At 44.0% G+C, this 18,751-nt stretch overlaps 1 protein-coding gene across 1 annotated transcript in view; it reads left to right on the plus strand.

The window, feature by feature from the left end:
- The first annotated feature begins 278 nt into the window (after positions 1–278).
- The window catches only part of BPIFC (BPI fold containing family C), a 46,135-nt gene continuing 27,662 nt past the window's right edge, over positions 279–18,751 (plus strand). The window contains exons 1-5 of the mRNA XM_037513677.2: positions 279–913; positions 8,661–8,745; positions 8,824–8,945; positions 11,485–11,574; positions 17,923–18,046. Coding sequence (XP_037369574.1) covers positions 17,923–18,046 — 124 coding nt within the window. The 5' untranslated portion in view covers positions 279–913; positions 8,661–8,745; positions 8,824–8,945; positions 11,485–11,574. The remainder of the gene's footprint in view (positions 914–8,660; positions 8,746–8,823; positions 8,946–11,484; positions 11,575–17,922; positions 18,047–18,751) is intronic.

An 18,751-nucleotide genomic window follows, 5' to 3' on the forward strand; every position in this document is an offset into this window, starting at 1 on the left:
ATTCGGGGGGGAGGCCCGCCGCGGCGGCCGCCCGGAACTGGAGCGCTCCGCCCCCGGGCTGAGGGCGCCCCCTGGAGCCCACCCCCGGCGGGCCGCTGGCGTCGGCGCCCGGCCAGGCCGCCGGGAAACTTGCGATCGATGACTCGGTGCTCGACGGCGCCGCCTGGGGGCGCGCGGAGGGCGACGCGCAGGCGTAGATTATGCGCGCGGCGCGCGGGTGGCGCGGCTGCCCTGCGACCGGCGGCGTCTACACCGCCGCCTTCCAGGTGTTCCTGGACCACAGGGGTGCCGGGGAGGATGCAGCGGGCGGTGCCGCGCGCCACTCCCCGAGCCCCGCGTGGGCCAGGGTTTTACCCCATTTTCCCTGGGCGCCCACTTCTAGCGGCTTCTGCTCTGAAAAGCCTTGGGTGGCCCCCGGCCCTGGCAGTTTCCTTGGTGACGGCACAATGTGAAACCGCGGGTGGTCAGTGAGCGAGCGCGGACGAGGCACTCGGAAGCTGTGACTGCATGACAGTCCCCCCAAAACATTTACTGTCCCACGGGTTCGGTTATCGGTTAGGACTTGGGGCACGGTGAGCTGGGCTGGTGGTTCTGTTTCTGTCTCTGGGGTTACAGACACGATGTAGGCTAAGGTGCATTTATCTGAGGTCTTGACTCCGGAGGAGAGTCTGCCTCCAAGGTGGCTACTCGCATGGCAGTCGGCAAGAGGCCTCGGTGTTCACTCTATGGACTACCCATGGGGCTACTTGAATGTCCCCATGACATGGTATATGGCTTCCCTCAGCAAGAGAGCCGAGAAAGACCAAGGCAGAAGCCACCGTGCTGTTTATTTCTAGCCTCAGAAGTCACCTCCGAGCACTTCTGTCGTAGTCTGTTGGTCAAGAAGCAATCCTTAGATGTGGATCAACCCAAGGTATGTATACCTTGGGAATCAGCCCAAAGAAATGAATACCCAGAGGCAGGAATCACTGGAGACCATCTGGGAGGCTGGCCACCATAGAAGGTCTGGCAGTGCTGCCCATGATGACTTAGATGAGGGAGAGACTATCATCCAGTTTCATCTTTATATGATTGTCATTGTCCCCAAAAATTTTGAGTTGAATCAAGCTCCTCCCAGTAGGTGGCAGTACTTGTCCACATCCTAAGGTTCATTCATTCGCAGGTACCCATCACCTACTTTGTGCACCATCCTAAGTGCTGGAGACACAGACACTAGAGAGGCACATTCCCACCCATGGAGATCTCAGTTTAGTGGGTCATCTCTTACAGTGGAGCCTAAGAAGTGTCTTGTTTAGGATAGGGGTAAGAGCAGTACTGGGTTTGGGGTGCATAAAGGAGGATTGCTGTGCCAATGGGGGTCATTCTTGGCAAACAAGATGAGTGGCAGTACCAGGGTGGCTCATTGTGTCCAAGTGAGGACTGAGTGGGTATATCCCAGATAAAGAAGAGCCTTTAGCTGAACAGAGAATGGACACATTCTAGAATATGTAGGAAGCCACTGGAGAGTTTGGAGCAGGGAGGTCTTTATCCATCAGGGTTCTTAGATCTGACCTATAGAAGCTGACTCTGACTAAGCACAAAAGGAACATTAAGATACTGCATAGTTCAGGGACTTGTGGAGAGTACCGAAGAGGTGGCTGCAGGCTAAGCTTTCAGGAATGAAGCTCAGAACCACACTGAACTGGCCTGATAAGGAAACCCCCATGATGGATTGCTGAGGCGCCCCACCCAATACAGTAGTGAGGAGACTGCTGTCACCACTGCCGGTGGGGAACAGCTGCTCCCTTCAAGGCCACAGGTTTTTGCATCCTTCTGCACCAACAAAACACCATGCTTCTCCAAAAGCCTGTTTCCGCACCTTGCTTAACTTCTGAATCATAGGAAGCTCTTAGGAATGCAGCTGTTTGAGAGAGTCCAGACCCTGTGCCTGCCTGGCTGCAAGAGAGACTGATTTGGGGTCTTAGCTTCTTCCTTGAGGAGGCAGGACTTATAATATTGGAATTTTCCCAAATACGGGAAAATACTTTTCAAAAGACAATGTAGGAGGCTGTGAATGTGACAGGTGTACACCACACAGGGCCTGGGTCAGACTTGAAATGCCAATCTGTCACTGGCAGATGTTAGATGAGGGTTTCTTAGCCTCAACAACTATTGACATTTTGGGTCTCCTAAGTTGTAGAGAACTGTCCTGTCTTTTGTAGGACATTTAGCAACATCCCTGATATCTGTCCACAAAATGCCATTGGGAGATCTTTCCATTCACACTATATCCATTGGACTGGACTGTGGATCTTTGTTTTGTTTTGTTTTGTTCTGCTTCGAGCACTTTCTTACATCTTCAGTTAAGATGCACTTGGATCACTTTGTGTATTTGTTGTCCTAACTTCTGAATCATCCATTTTTCAGAAGAGCCTTTGTTCCTTTTATTGGAGAATGGCATTAAGAATCAGGATCGGGGTGCCAGATGTAGTCATTGCTGCAGGGGTGTTGTCGCTTCTAGGCTATCTCAGCTGACAGAGCAGAAGGGGGTGTGTGTGTGTGTTATTTCTACAGGCAAATATTTATATTAAACTAAGCATGAGTTCTGAACTCTAATCCACCACCACTTGGATCATTCTGACTTCCTGATTCTATAATCTCCTAATCCTGTGACAACTTGGCTCCCAACACCCACCATCCATTTACCACATATAGTGGTTTCAGAAATGTGAATCCGTAACCCTGTGGGAAACACCATTGTCAACTAGAGAACAGTGCTTAACCAACAGTTCTGAAGCTTTTAATCTTACAGACGCCATTCATTCTCAAAGTTACATAAGTCAGCACCTTATCCCTACAACAAGGTTGTTTTATACATTTGAAATACATTTAGATTATCTTTCTACATTTATATTCCATCCCTGGTCCTTCAGTCTCCTGAGTGGTTTTTTTTTTTCCTAAATTTACATACACTAAGATTTACTCTTTAAGCTACTTATAAAGTTCTATGGTTTTCAATAAATATGTAATATCTTGTATTCACCATTATGGTATCATACAGAATAGTTTCACCAACCAAAAAAATCCATGTTTCAACCTCCTCCACTCCTACCCACTAAATCCTGGCAATCATCTCTACCGTCTCTTTAGTTTTGCTTTTTCCAGACTGTCATATTCCTGAAAGTCCACATTATCAAGGTGTCACATTCAGAATGTCATATAATTGGAATCATACAGTATGTTGCATTTTCTGGTTTCACAATGGGCTTCTTTCACATTATTCATTTATTCCATGGCCTTTTGTGACTCCACATCTCAATTTCACTGCTAAATAACATTCCACTGTATGGCTATACCATAGTTTATGGTTAACCTATTGACATCTAGGTTGCATCCAATTTGGGCCAATTATGAATAAAGCTATTTTAAACATTTGTGGTTATGCAGGTTTTTGTGTGGACCTCAGTTTCCAAATCAGTTGGATAAATATCTAAGAACATTACTGGGGTCTTATGGCTGGAGTAGGTTTATTCTTGTACAAACTGCTTTTCGCCAGAGTGACTGTACCGCGTTCCCACCAGCACTGAATGATAGCTCCTGTTGCTCTGCATCCTCACCATCAGTTTGTATTGTCAAGGTGGTGGTGTTTTTTTAACCATCCTAATAGGTATATGGATGTACTCATTATTTTTGATTGAGATATAATTGACATATAACTATACTAATTTAGATATAGCACATAATGATTTGATATATATATATATATATATATATATATGCCAAGTGATCACCACAATAAATCGGGTTACAATTTTATTTTTATTGATGGGGGGGACTGAAGTCCTCTAACCAAATTTCAAATATGCAGTACACTATGGATAACCACTAGGCTATACACTACATCCCCATGACTTAGTTATTTTACAACTGAAATTTTATATTTTTTGACCCCCTATACCTATATCAGCCCCCATCATGTCCCTTCCCCATCTCTCATTGTTTTAACTTGCAATTCTCTAATGACAATGCTGAGCATCTTTTCATATGCTTATTTGTTATCACTATATCTTCCTCAGTAAGTTTGTTTAGATCTTTTCACCACTTTTTTTTAATTAATAATAAATTTTATTTTTATATTCCCCATACAATTTCAAACCCCCCATTCTGACCCCAGTCCCTCCCCTCCTGCCCCCCACCCCCCAAAAAAGTGTCTCTGGTTCATAGTTTTTTGTTGATTTTGATTTTCACTTTCTTACAGTTATTCATTTTCCTGGTCCCTTATTTAAGTTTTCTAGATTCCTGCTATGAGTGAGACCATCCGGTATTTTTCTTTATCTTTCTGGCTTATTTCGCTGAGCATGATCCCTTCCAGCGCCATCCATGTTGCTGCAAATTGCATGTGTTTATCTTTTTTAAATGCTGAGTAGTATTCCATGGTATATATGTACCACATCTTCTTCATCCAGTCATCTATTTTTGGGCATCTGGGCTGTTTCCAAAGCTTAGCTATTGTAAACAGTGCTGCTATAAACATAGGGGTGCAGGTGCTCTTTGGAATTGATGTTTCTGTGTCCTTTGGGTAAATACCTAGGAGTGGAATTGCTGGATCATATGGAAGCTCTATGTTTAGTAGGTCCAGAAATCTCCACACAGCTCTCCATAGTGGTTGGACCAGTTTGCACTCCCACCAGCAGTGCAGGAGAGTTCCTTTTTCTCCACACCCTCGCCAGCATTTGTTGTTGCTAGTTTTTTTAATATGTGCCATTCTCACTGGTGTAAGATGGTATCTCATGGTAGTTTTGATTTGCATTTCCCTGATTACAAGTGACGTTTTTCACCACTTTTTTAATGAGTTGGTTTTTCTTTTTTTTTCTCTTTTCTAGTTTCCTGAACAAAAATCAAATGTCTGTACATGGAAAAAATCTTTCCTAATTCGGCAGGAAAATCACTTTCTTAGATCTGATCAATGACCCCTACAGACTGCTCCCTCTACACTGCTCCAAAGTGCTTCTCCCCTTACATCCTCTTCAACCAAATCATATCTCTGTGCTTCTGCACCTGCTGATTCTTCGGCCTGGAATATCTTTCCTTCCCTTCTTCCAGACAGAATAGATTGCTCCTAGTGGTTGAGCACTGGGTTGCGAAGCTGCCCGCAGCCTCTGCAGCGCCGGTTCGATCCCTGGCTGCAACCCGGCCACCAGAGGAGGGTCCCGCATGGCGTGCAGACCTCTCGTGCCGCCCACTGCTCCCCTCAGCAGTGTACTTCGGTCCTTCTGCCTGCTCTGCTCCCCGCTCTGGCTCTGGTGAATTTTCTTACCCTCCCGTGCTTCTGACTGTACCCAGTGCTTGTATAAATAAATAAATAAATCTTTAAAAAAGTAAAAATAAACTCAGGTTTGTCTTGTGAGCCTTGCAAACCTTGTATTACTTAGCCACTCAATATTTAAAAAAAAAAAAAAAAAAGAATAGGTTGCTCCTTCCCTTTGCCCCAAGAGCACTTGGTACATACTTTTCAATGTTATTCATATCACATGGGATTATTTGCACACCAGGGTTTTTCCAATCCAAGGTTATGAATATCTTCAAGAATCCTCAACCCACACCTCCAATGTGAAAATTCATGAAGCAAGATTTTAAATGATATGAAGATATCCGTGTTGTCTCTGAGTTTCTGATAAGTCTGTTTGGAAAAGTAATGTCCTCATTCCACCTCTGTCAGAGAAAAATCAAAAGATGTTTCTGACCGAGAAAATCAGGTTGGCCTTGCTTGGGTGTTTTCTTAGAAATCAAACCTTTTTTCCTGACCTCGAGCTTTATCTGCCAATAATTCTCACACTTTCAGGTGTCTATCTATCTATCTATCTATCTATAGTATGTAATATATACCATGTGTTCTTGCAGTGGTTGTTTTGTTTTAATACTTAAAAAAGACTGAGGTAGCTGTGTTTGGTGAGAAATTGAAATTGGCCTTCTAAAATGTTGTGAATTGAAATTAGGACTGCACAAGTTGAAAAAAAATAATCTGTAGAAGTTGTTGAAATGATTAACCCTATCTAGGGGCCAGATGAAGATGTCTATAATCCAATGAAATAGACTGTTCCGGGAAAGCAAACTAAAAGGAGACATACAGAAGACAGGGATGGGAGGGGAGGGGGTGAAGCCAATGATTTAACCAGTATTGTTTGAATCCTTCACCAAAAGAATATATTTACATAACTATTGGACAATTAAGAAAAATATTATTAAGAATATTAGAATCATATTCTCAATAGGAATAGCATTTTCGACTATAAGGGCTAAACAGAAAACTTGAATATACTTTAATTCCTTGGTTCTCAAATGAGGCCTGCCGAGGGTTACTTAATGTAGGCTTAAGGCAATTTTGTCACAACTTGTCAGGAGTGGTACCACTAATATCTAGCAGGGTAGAGGCCAGGGGTGCAGTTGAACAACCTGTATCGAGGAATTATGTGTCCCAAAATGTCAATAGCATGGAGTTGAAGAAATCCCCATCCATTTGCTTTTGGCTTTGTTTTGTTTTGCTTATATGTCCTTGTCCAGTTGAATTGGGTTCACCAGTGAGTCCCAGGGTCTGGAATTTTATCCCACTATCTTGTTTGCTTCATTCCACAAAATCCCTCATATCTCATAAGTCACATGTTTTAATTTAGCATGAATTTAAACTTAGCTTGAACTGCAAAAGATAAAATGTGATTCCTTTTGAGGTAACCGATAAATGAAGTAAGTGGGTAAGTGAGTGTTTATTCTTCAAAACCAAGAGGGATTCACTGCCATAAACCATGCCAGACCCAACTGGTGCAAGAAGCCACAATCTGAGTCAGTCATTGGTGTCCACCCAGAAACATCATCACACAGACATCAGGAAAGAGTGGCCTGGGACAGAGTTGGGAGGAGAAGGGATGGTAGTTGATAGGATGATTCTGCCGGAAATGGCCCTCTAGCCCTTCCAGAACGAGCTATAGCATCACTCCTCTCTGGACACACACTCCCTAAGCAGCTGCCACTAGTCAGGAATAAGCAACTTCAAACAACACATATAGCTGAGTTACTCACACATATCAATTAGCAGCTCAGAAAACCAGATGGGTTGCCTAGCAACAACATCCTTCTCGCTCCTTACCTTCCACATCCCCTGGGCTGCAGGTTGTCCTTTAGTGACCTGCCTACAAAGGTAGCCTAACCTAGTAGTTAAGAGGACAGAGTCCTGGAAGCAGAACACTGGGGTCCTAAGTCCTGCTCCACACCTTTCAAGCTGCAAGGCCTGCGTGAAGGCAATTGCTTAACTCTCCAGTTTCCTCATCCATAAAATGGAAATGGGCATAGTACCTCATACAATCTTGGTGGAGATTTGATGAGCATAATAAACACTCAATAAATGTTAGCTCTTATTTTCTGCCTTCGCTAGCCTTCTTCAGGGGGTCCTTTAACCAGATCTAACTAACACAAAATGTTAGGGATGGAGCAATGAGAGATTAGAGCTCCAATTATTTTCTACCCTAAAACAGCTCTATCTGTCCCCCTATATATACATACCCCTGCCCCTTCTTCTTTTGTCTCCCACAAAGAACATCGTGTATCTTCCAAACTCAAGAAAGTGTTTTATTAACTTAATATTGTATTATTAATACAATATTAATTTATTAAAAGCTGCTTTGCATATGGGAACAGCCCAAACAATCTAGAAGCCAAGAATTAGATACCTGATTCTTAACACTGTATCTCGATATCTTTCTTAAATGAACAATTATTCTACCTAGTTGATTATGATTTTTCTTTTGGCGTTCTAATTAAAGGTGGCCCTTGATCTGCAGAGATGAATACACTGTTGGCCATTAGTGTGAAATAATTAATCTAGCTTTCTAGATTGCCGTCATGGGCAGGCTGGAAGAGCAAGAGTTCTCAGCAGATCTTCAGTTCAATCTGAAAAACTAATGGAAATAATGAAAGTGAGACGGTGCTGCTGGCTTTTGTGCTTGTCATTTTTAATGATGAATGCGGCAAATTTGCCCCACCATGATTCCTCCAGTAGAAAAGAAGATTAATGAACCAACTTCTAAGATCCCTTTCAAATGAAGTAAAACAAATTAGCTACCCTTTCTTCCTCAAACTTTGTTTCCTAAACTTCAATTATTTGAACCTCTTGGTCTAACGTTATTCCATGTCCCACATGAGCTGGACTGTTATTTCCTTTTCCCCCACAAATCAACCCTCGCCTGAAATGGCATATAGATTTGTTAAAAGGGGGAACTATGTAAAGGGAAAACTTGCACTAATTTTCAAATAAAGAGGGTAAATAAAAAAAAAAAATGCCACAAAGGAAAAAAAAAAAAGCCACAGAGTAAATTTTGTATATTCCTTTTAAAATAAAGTTTAAATATCTTTTAAGTTATTGATTTAAAATAAAAATAGAGGAAATGCAAGTTACAGTACATCTAATTTATTAACACCGGATGGAAAGCTTAGCTCATTTAGTCAAATTCTCATTTGGACTCTCCAAAGTAAATGGGATCGCCAGTTTTACTGATGATTGCTCTGAGACCCAGAGAAGGGAAGTCAATTGCCCAAGAATTGGGGTGGACAGAGCAGGGGAGGGTGAGGAAGAGCATCCTAGACTGTTGGGCAGAGTCTCCACATCTCACATTCTCCTGTCATCCATCCAGGTCGCCCTCCCTGAGGACTCTCCCCAGACCCTGCACCCAGGGTCACTGACTACGCAGCAATGACGTCAGCTATCACCAAGATGTGGTGAGAATTTCGGGTCTTTTGCAACAAAAAGGAAAATTGTCTGCATCAAGAAAAATGCTATTACTTTACATTTTTCAGCTTTGGAGTCTAGTGGATCAGATGCAGTTGGCTACTGAATATGAGCAAGATCTAAACTGGCAGAGAAAAGGAATGGGCAAGACTGAAGACAAAGAGCAGGGGAGAAAGGTGGAGGCCAAAAGGTGAGAGGAGATGAGGAGGAGGGCAGGAGGCAGGCAGGGAGAGAGGGCGGGAGGCTAGTGTTGCTTGGAGAAGGTTGTGAAGAAAGGACACAAAGATTTAGAGGTACTGTATGATTTTCTATCCCATATGATGGGTGATGTCATTCATCTTCTTCCACATCTGGTTCCGTGTTTTTTTTTTTTCCTAATACACTAAAACTAGTCACTGTACAATTCAATTCCTGCATCCCTCCGGTAGCCCAGGCATCATAGGAAACCACCTTGGGTTATCTCATCCACTTCTGTGACTTTGATTCCACCTCTAGGATGATGACTTAGAAATTCCTGTTTCTAGCCAACCTCTCTCCAGAACTTCAGCTTCCCAACTGATATCACCACTTGGATCTCTTAACACCTCTTCTGCCCTTAACTACATTTCAAACGCATGGACCACCTTTGCTGTAGCCTCCACCATTTTCCTTTAGTGCTTTGCCTGCCTGGCTTTTAATGCTCAGAACTCAATTGTTACCTCCTCTGAGAAGCCTTCCTGGACCATCCTAACAAAACGAGCACACCTCCCCCAGTTACATCACCCCTCTAATTACAAGACCACCTCACCAACCATATCTCCTAATTTTCTTTATAATACATGTCACAATCTATTTTTTTTTACCTCTTTTGTTACTTGTTTATTTTTTTCTCCATCTGCTAAAACTTAAACCTCTTGTGGACAGGGATTCTGTCTTTCTAGTTGAAGAGACCCTGGCACATGGTAGATGCCCAATAAATACTTGCTGAGTTAATGAATGTATTCATCTGGACTGACTGACAACAGATGGCTCCATGAGGAGAATGTCTACAGGCTCATATCACCATTGATATAGCCATATATTAGCAAATGAAATTTTATAGCGCTTATAGTTTTAAGAGCACATTCCCACAGGTTATTGCTGTGGGCTGATGTTTGTGTCTCCCAAAATCCATAACTTGAAATCCTAAAAGCTGATGGTGTTAGTATTTAGGGACTTTGGGAGATAGCTAAGTTGTGACTGTGGAGCCCTCATAAATGGGATTAGTGTCTTATTAAAGAGGGTCGAGGGAGACCCCTGGCCCCTTCTACCTTATGAGGACACAGCTACAAGTTACCAGCGATGAACCAGGAAGAGGGGCCCTCACTCCAAATCAACCGTGTTTGCACCTTGAACTTGGACTTGCTAGCCTCCAGAACTATTTCTAAACTATCCAGTCCGGGATTTTGTTGGAGCAGTCTAAAAGGACTAAGACAATTTTTCTCCAGAACTTATGGGAGTAGATACTATTTCTAGCCCCATTTTACCCCTAAGAAAATTCGGGTTAAATAGGGCAATATATCTTGAGGTACTCTAGGTATGAAACCAGGGAAGGGGCCTCCCTGGTGGCGCAAGGGGTTAAGGCACAACCTATGAAGCAATCCACAGCCTCTGCAACACGAGTTAGATCCCTGACCGGCCAGGGAGCTACCCACATGGCGCAGCAGACCTCTCCTGATTCGCCCGCTGCTCCCCTCAGCAGTGTACTTTGGCCAATCTGCCTGTTCTGTTCCCCGCTCTGTCCTGGTGAATCTTCTCACCACCCCTCACCCACACCTCTGGCCTGTACCCCAGCTCTTGTATGCATAAATCTTTTAAAAAAAATCAGGAAAGCCATCAGCATGTGGGTGATGGTAAGCCTGTTGTTCTTGCTAGAGTGATCGATCTCCCTAGTTTGGTCTTCCCAGCTTCTCCCAGGACTCCTGGCTTTATACTGAAAGTCCTCTATCTTGTGAAAACCAGGACAGTTGGTCACCTAATCTTACCCAGAAAATTGCAAATAAGACGCTTCATGTAATCAGATCTCTGGCCATTAAAAATGCAATGACTACAACATGGGAGACAGCAGTGCATACAGGGTTTAGAATAAAGATATCAGGTTACAAAATAGTTGACAAAGCCACCCGACTTACTTCAAAGAAATGCTGGGACCAGAGGTCATGAATAACCTTCTGAAAAGGAGCAGACACTTACAGAGGCCATCTGTGGTCCTGTGCTGGAAACTAAGGATGGTAACTAGGTCAGCCTCATTATCAAGACTCATGTTTTTTGAACTGAATCTGATCCACCAGCATTGTCCAAACAGCATTGTGGGCAGCCCTGGAGCCTTTCACTGCAGGTACTCTGACCAGGAAAAACCGGCTTTTGATCTCAGAGAGGAAAATGCTTCCTCTTCCAATTCAAGCCTTTGACACCTTTTTCAATACATTGGAAATCTTGACTTAATCATTTTCGTAAAGTACCCATAACGTTCACCTCTTTCTCTGTCTCTTTCTCTGTGTGTGTGTCTGTGTGTCTGTGTCTGTCTCTGTGTGTTTTGAGGGAGGTAATTATTGCATAGATAGCATTGTCTACTCATCTAGGTAGACACTGTAGTGTTTCATTCATGCCATTGAGTAATTGAAGTGAAGCAACTATGCATCATATTTTGAAAGAGGCATTTAAAAAAAATCCACCACTAGATGATTCAGACTTAATTATCTTTGCGGCAGCTGAGTTCAAGGCTCAAGTGGAGAGCACATCGACTTCAAAGGCAGAGAGAAGAAGGTGCTCCCCAGCTTTGGACACTTCCTCTGCTTGAGGTAAGAATCATGACAACTCGTGGTCTCTGCCAGCGCACTGTCTCCCAACGGGGATTACCCTCTCACTGGAGAAGCCCCAGATCTGGTAGGACACCCTGAATAGTCAGCTGCCCTGATCCTGAGTTATTATGGTCTGTCTGGGTTTTTCTGAGTCTACTCTTTTGTTATGCTTGCCTACCTGGAGGCTTCTTAGACAAGAGGATTGTTTAGTGAAGACTGTGAATGATTCTAAGGTGAGTTGGTTTGGATGACAAGGTTAGTTTTGTGCCACCTAGCCCTGCTAAGAGGATCACTCAATGCTTACTTAATTTTACCTCCATTTCAGTGGGGGAATCCAGTCTTCAGCTGGAAACTCTACGCTGTCTTTCAATCGGTATGGCTAGGATTAAGAAGCAGCCCTGATCTCTATGCTTTGGAACCAGCTCTTAAACCACTTGAGTGACCTAGATACTGCCAGAGTGAATGATCTGCCCACTCACCTGCATTGTTAAGCATGTCCGTGTTAACCAGGGAGTACTGAGAGGAAAGCCTTGCCATGAATCTTCAAGATCATCGTGGTTAGAAACCTTGCTATAAAATCAGATGTATGAGCTGAATCCCTTGAAATTGTCTCCATTTCTGCCCATATTGTATGCCTGTTGGTTTAGACTTCTTACATACATTCTCTCTTTGACCATTATGTTGAAATATCCCTACCGTCTAAGCATCTTTAAACCAACTGGATTTAATTTTTCAATCTCTGCTTCTACAAGGAAGGCTATGTTTCAGTCACTCATCACTCTGATCATTTTTTCCGGAGTCTGTCTAATCTCTCCTACTCAAGCAGGCTTAGTGAGTCAATATGTGAATTTCAGAACTTTTTTTCACTTGTACTAGTGGAGTCCTATTTCTCACAGGCAAGGGCCATTTACTTCACAAGTGTTCTTCTGCCTATATATCGGTATGGGAATATAATGAGTTCTGAGACACAGCATCTTAGAAAGAAGCAATTCCTCAGAAGCAACAAAATAGGTAACTTGCTGACAAAGTTCAATGCCTCTTGTATCACTTTTTTTAAGAGGCGACTCACCCTGCCCTTACTTGTTGGCCAAATTACTTAACCTTTTAGGAGTCATCTCCTTGCTTGACAAGGTTCCTTTCCTCCCCTGCTCATAAATTACCATCCTCACAAGCAATTCAACTGAAAGTTACATGCAATCCATACCTTTATAGCCCAGTAATTTCATTCACTCATAAAAATTTCTAGAGGAAAAACTGCTTTTTTTTATGTGCAATTTAGAGTTCCTGGATATCCATGAAAGTATACCACATGAGAAACTTCCTTTAACTAAGAAGGAAAAACAGGTTTTTACTGCTGGAAGGGAATTTAAAATTCTGTTTGTGCCCAAGGACATACAAAGGGATTTTTCACTTTGATGCTTAAAAATTTCCAGTGGCTTAATGAAATTTTTCCACATAGAAAATAGTATCAAGCTATCCTGACTTACAATTCCTACTTACAGTTTACAAGATGAAAATGAAATAATCTAGCACTAATCAAGTCATTTACATGGAAAAAAGAAATTTATAAATGCTAGAATTAGGAGCCAGAAGAAATAGAGGTTTGAGTCGTAGGTGTTGTGGTTTACAGTGTCACCTGTGTCAAGTCATTGAGACTGTAAGCCTGTGTATGTGTGTGTCCAATAGTGTAAAAAAGGACATAGAACAATAGTCCTGTGTCCTATTATCCTAGCATACATAGGGTACAGCCCGAAGAATTGTGTGTTTCACAAATGATAAATAATACTCATCATTTTAGTCATTATTTCATTAGCAAGTAACATCACTCCTTTGATTTACTGTGCTTTTTCTCTGGAGAAACAGAGAGCTACTTAGATGCTAGCTTGGATTTCTGGATTTTTTTCAACATTTCTAGAGCCTTTCTTAGCCAACCAGAATCTTTGATCAGCTGGTAAATATTTATTGAGGTCCAGCCATTTACCAAGCCGAGAGATAAATTCTAGCTCGGTTTGCATAGAGTCTAATGGCCTTCCCTTCTTTCCCATTGCTTTCCACGGCTTTGAAATGTTTTCTTCTTCCAAAACAGCCCTCTTATGTCTGCGTCAGGATGAGCCATCCTTTTACAATTCTTGGCCCATGATGATATTCGCAGGACTGTTCATCAGGATGATCTCACCACTTGTTAAAATGTGGAAACACTTCCACACCAGTTGATCCATAGTCACTAACTTGAGCTCTGGGAGTATCACCCTCATTTCCATAGGCCTGCCCACCTCTGCCTACCTCCGGAACAATAAAAGGATCAAGAAGGCCTGGCACAGATGGTAACTGGGCCTAGCTCCTGGATCTATTCTAACCGAGTAGAAGGAGCTTTTAATATCACCTGGTCTCCCAGAATGTGGAGGACTTCACACTCCCTTCTCCACGCCTCCCTTGTCCTCTAACCCTCAGAGCACTCATTGCCTGGCCAGGGTGCCTCTTCTCCTGCCTCAACCATTTCCCCTGTGCTCTCACTGTCATTCTTCTGTGCTTCCCTTAGGGTTGTCTGGGCCCTGACCATGCCAGCCACCCCTCCCTAGCCCTGCCCCCAACACTGCTGCCCAGGCTCTTTCTATTGGTTGTTTTATGTAATCCAGACTAACTCACAGGAATGAAACATCACATGGATGCATAAGGCCATGAGCTATTAAATATTGAAATATCCCAGTATCCAAGAGTAAATAGTCATTAATCTACCCCCAATGCCCTGAACCCCCTTACGTCCCCATGAGCCTGGCCTCCCCACCCATGCTCTAAGACTAGGGTCAGCATTTGCTCTGATGAGTATATTCATTCGAGTAGGTGATAAATTTTGTCAATCATCTCTACAAAGAACTATAATATAAAGACTTTAGTGAGAGCTAGTCCATCATGGATGAATTCACTAATTCATTCTGCCAGGACCCATTATCAGGTCTCGCCTGCCCAGCACTTGCATTCTGGTAGAGGAGACAGACCATAAGCAAGGAAATAAGCTTACACACAGGAATGAATATATTTTTTGACTGAGAGTTCATAAAGGAATGAGGTTTGCTTAGGGAAGTCAGAAATGGCTTCAGAAGCCTGTTTAAGATAAACATGAAGGGGCCTCCCCTGGTGGCACAGGTGGTTGAGCGCAGCACTGTGAAGCTGTCCACAGCCACTGCAGTGCAGGTTCGATCCCGGCCGGCTGGCGAGACTCCCACATGGTGTAGCACACCTCTCCTGTCTCACCTGCTGCTCCCCTCAGCAGTGTATTTTAGTCAGTCTGCCAGTTCTGCTCCCCTCTCTGTCTCTGGTGAATCCTCTCACCTTCTCGCACATCTGGCCTGTACCCTGGTTGTTGTATGCATGAATAAATAAATCTTTAAAAAAAAAAAAGACATTAAGGGAGAGGGGGCTGGAAAGAATAAACATAAGTGACATGGACCTATAGGATGCACTGTTGCATCTTCATGTGTTTCCACTGGCCTCAGTAAAGGGAGACAGCATGAGCAAAGGCCTTGGGCAAGATTCATGGTATACAGAAAGCTCAGTTTTTCTGGACAATGGCCACAGAGGAAGCCCCTGAAGCTTAGACTGAGCCAGACTCTTCTGGGACCTAAAGGTAGATGTATGTACTACAGAGACCCTAACTCTCAATCTCCTGGCTCCCCAGAAAGATTACCTTCATGGGCAGTCACGAATCTGAGCGCAGGCCCACTGTAGAAGCTGGGCAGCTTACACACTCAGCAAAATGCTGCCCAAGGGTGAGTAGGGCAGGGCAGCCATTGCTCCTCACTACACTGTGAGCTTTGCCTAGAAGACTCTCCCCTGACTTCACGCTGTGCTGGAAGACTGGTGTGTCTCCAGAGGGCACCTTTGCCCATTTCACACAAAAGCCCAAGAGAGGCTACCAGCAGCCCTGCATGGACACTCCCTCCCCTGCTCAGACTGCTCTGCTCTTTCAGAAGTTATCTGGAACAGCCTTTGTCAGTATTATCCCGTTGCCACCTCTGTAGCCTCACCTATAAGCCCACACAATCCCCTTTATAAAGCCTCTTGTTTATTTTGGCCAAAGAGTACACACACACACACACACACACACACACACACACACACCCCTCTTCTTACAATGACCCTTTCCAGCAGTCTATTTGTGAATTCTAGCCCCTCTTCACTCCTTCCTGGCCTCACCTAGACTGGCCCCTCCCGCTCTCTAAATGCATGGTTCCCATAACTTCCTCTTCCTTGACACCCCCACAAATGCTTCTCTGATTTGTTTCATATCTGTTTGATAACTCAGTGGGCACCTCTTGCCTGTGGGTCTTTGGCATATGTAAATGCAGCTACAAGAACACACCCAGAATATAAACTGCCAGAACTGGAAACAAGGCCCATGAATGTGTTACTCACTGGGCTGTCACTAAAAGAAGCCCATGTCACTCTTGCTTCTGGTATCTGTCCTTCATTCATCAAGGAAATGGAGTGACATTGATCCACTGAGTCCATTGATTCAACAGATATACACTAAACATTTCCTATACACCAGGAAGATGTGGTCCCTCTCCTTGGAGAGGTTTATTAAGATGTCTGTGTGTGTGTGTTTACTATGCCTTGGACATTGTGCTAGGCTCAGGAGGTATAGGAGCTAGACATAATCCTGGTGATAGTGGGGCAAAGACCATCCCAGTACAGAATGGCACATTACTAAGATCAAGGATGACTGGCATGTTGTGGGAACTCAAAAGGCACACCTGGCCCATGTCACAGTCTGTCTCAAAGAAGGGACTTTAATCCTGTCATTCAATTCATCATTCAATATTGACCCATTTCTGTAGTGTGTGCCAGCCACTGTTCAAGGTGCTAAAGCAAGGAAGTGTGTGAGGGAAGGAGGTCAATGAGAAGCAGAGGTGTGGAGGCAGGCAGGGCCGTGTGGCTGGAGGAAGGGCTCTTTGGCTTTTACCCTAAGTAAGATGTGGAACCACCTGAGGGCTTTAAGCTGGTGGGGCCTACATGAATGACATGATCTGAACTTCATTTTAAAAGACCCCCTCTAGCTGTGATGTGGCAAATAGCCAGAGGCGGGACAGGAACAGAGACCAGTCAGAAGGCTCCTGCAAACCCCAGTGGTGATGGTGAGCCTGCGGCAGAGGCGGTGAGCCTGTCTGCATGCTCACCATGTGTGGCATGGCTTCAATGCCACATAAGAAAAGCTAAATAAGGGACCAGGAAAAAGACTAATTATACTAAAGTAAAAATCAAAATCAATAAGCAACTATAAACCAGAGACACACTATGGGGAGGGAAAAGGGAGTAGGATCAAAACAAGGGGGATAAGAATTGTGCGGGGACTATAACCAAGATGAAAATGCATACATTGTGCAAAAATGAAAAATAATGTAAAAAATATACTAAATAAATAAATAAAAAGAATGGTAGTGTGGAGAAGCACTCAGGACAGGGTGAAGAGACCCATGGATTTTCACAGAGGGATTTTCACAGAGGTGTCTGGAACTGGCCCTGAGGGTACATGACCCAGAAGTAGGGAGGAAGTGGGTAGGAGAAGAAGGAAAAAAGAGAGAGAATGTGTACACACATGCGTGTTTACATCAGGATGGTTCAACATAAAGCCCTTACTCATGGGAAAACTGGCCAATTGAGGAAAAGCAAATAGCTCAGCATGGCCAGCTTAGAACACTGCCCTTTGGACAGGAGAGGAGGGACAGGGGCTAGAATAACGTCTGGGGACAGTTCTGAAATCCTTGATTACCGTGATAAGAGCCTAAGCCCCATCCTTTGGGCAAAAGAGAATCACCGGGGGATTTTTAAGCTGATGGGTAACTGCCTCATACCCTGGAGGCCATCTTTCTAAACTGCTGAGTCTAAAACAGTCAAGAATCCCCCCGTCCCCACCCCGGTACTGGCCCTCAGGCCTATTCCCATCTTTATGTTTACTGCAAAGCTTTTTTTATTTTGTCAAGTTGCATTATTCTGTGTTGTGTTTTAACTCTGTGTGTGTGTGTGTGTGTGTGTGTGTGTATGTCTGATTCCCCCATTAGTCTGTGGAAAGCAGAGGTCCAGGGCCACACTTAGGTCATGTTTGTATCCTCAACAGCTAGAATACATTTTGGTATGTTCAATGAGTGACTGATTGATATATGCATGCATGCAGGCATCAATGGATGGATGGATGGATGGATGGATGGATGGATGGATGGATGGATGGATGGAGTGAGTGAGTGAGTGAGTGAGTTCTGGAAGTTAGCAATGAAAATGAGAAAACCTAGAAATCCTGCATGGAGTCGATAAGAAAGTCCTTTAATGAAACTACACTTTGGTTGATTGCAGATGCGTACAAGGACAGTCCAGGTGCTCTGGAGATGTTTCCTCCTGTGGAATCTCTGCATCTCAGCCTCTCAGACCATTTACCCTGGAATCAAGGCAAGGGCTACTCAGCGGGCTCTGGACTATGGTGAGTAGAGGCAAGTACTTTGAAAAGCCAGGCTGTAGCCTCCCCCACCCCCACCCACCAGGTGGAGTCTGTGACCTGAACCCAGAAGCTCATACTAGTTCCGTCATGGCTGAGACAAGTGCTTCTGTGCACAGAAGCTGCTAAGATGGCCAGAAAGAATCTGTTGCCTAATCACCCTAATGAGAAACATTGCCAAGCACTCACAGATTTTCTCTCTCTCTCTCTCTCTCTCTCTCTCTCTTTGTCTCTTTCTCTCTCTCTCTCCCCCACCGATGATGCCTCTGTCTGGTGTGATATGAGGATCAGAGAGGCTCATCTGTGATGGTGCAGAAGGCCAGGCCTTGAGGTCAGAGCCGTTGGCATCTACGACAGCCAGGCTCTTCTGTCTATGCTTCAGGAGCCCAGGTTACTTCAATTCCGTAACACCCGTAGGAAGATCATTTTACAGAGGTGGAATTTGAGTCTCGAGGGATTGAGCTAAATGTCCCCACTCACATGCCAGAAGGGGACCAAGGCAAGATATCAACTCAGGTCTGCTCTGCCAGATCTCAAAACCTGTATGCCCTGTCCTCCCTCCCCATTCCCCCAAGCACTGGGCAATGGCACTCTCTAGCTGTGGGCTCTGGGCAAACTAATGAATCTCTCTGAGCTTCAGCTGCCTCCTAGGTGAAATAGGGATTGTAATACCAGTGGTTTGCCCTGAGA

Source organism: Talpa occidentalis, unplaced genomic scaffold (assembly GCF_014898055.3).
Source record: "Talpa occidentalis isolate TD23 unplaced genomic scaffold, MPIMG_talOcc4v2.1 talOcc4.16, whole genome shotgun sequence".
NCBI lineage: Eukaryota > Metazoa > Chordata > Mammalia > Eulipotyphla > Talpidae > Talpa > Talpa occidentalis.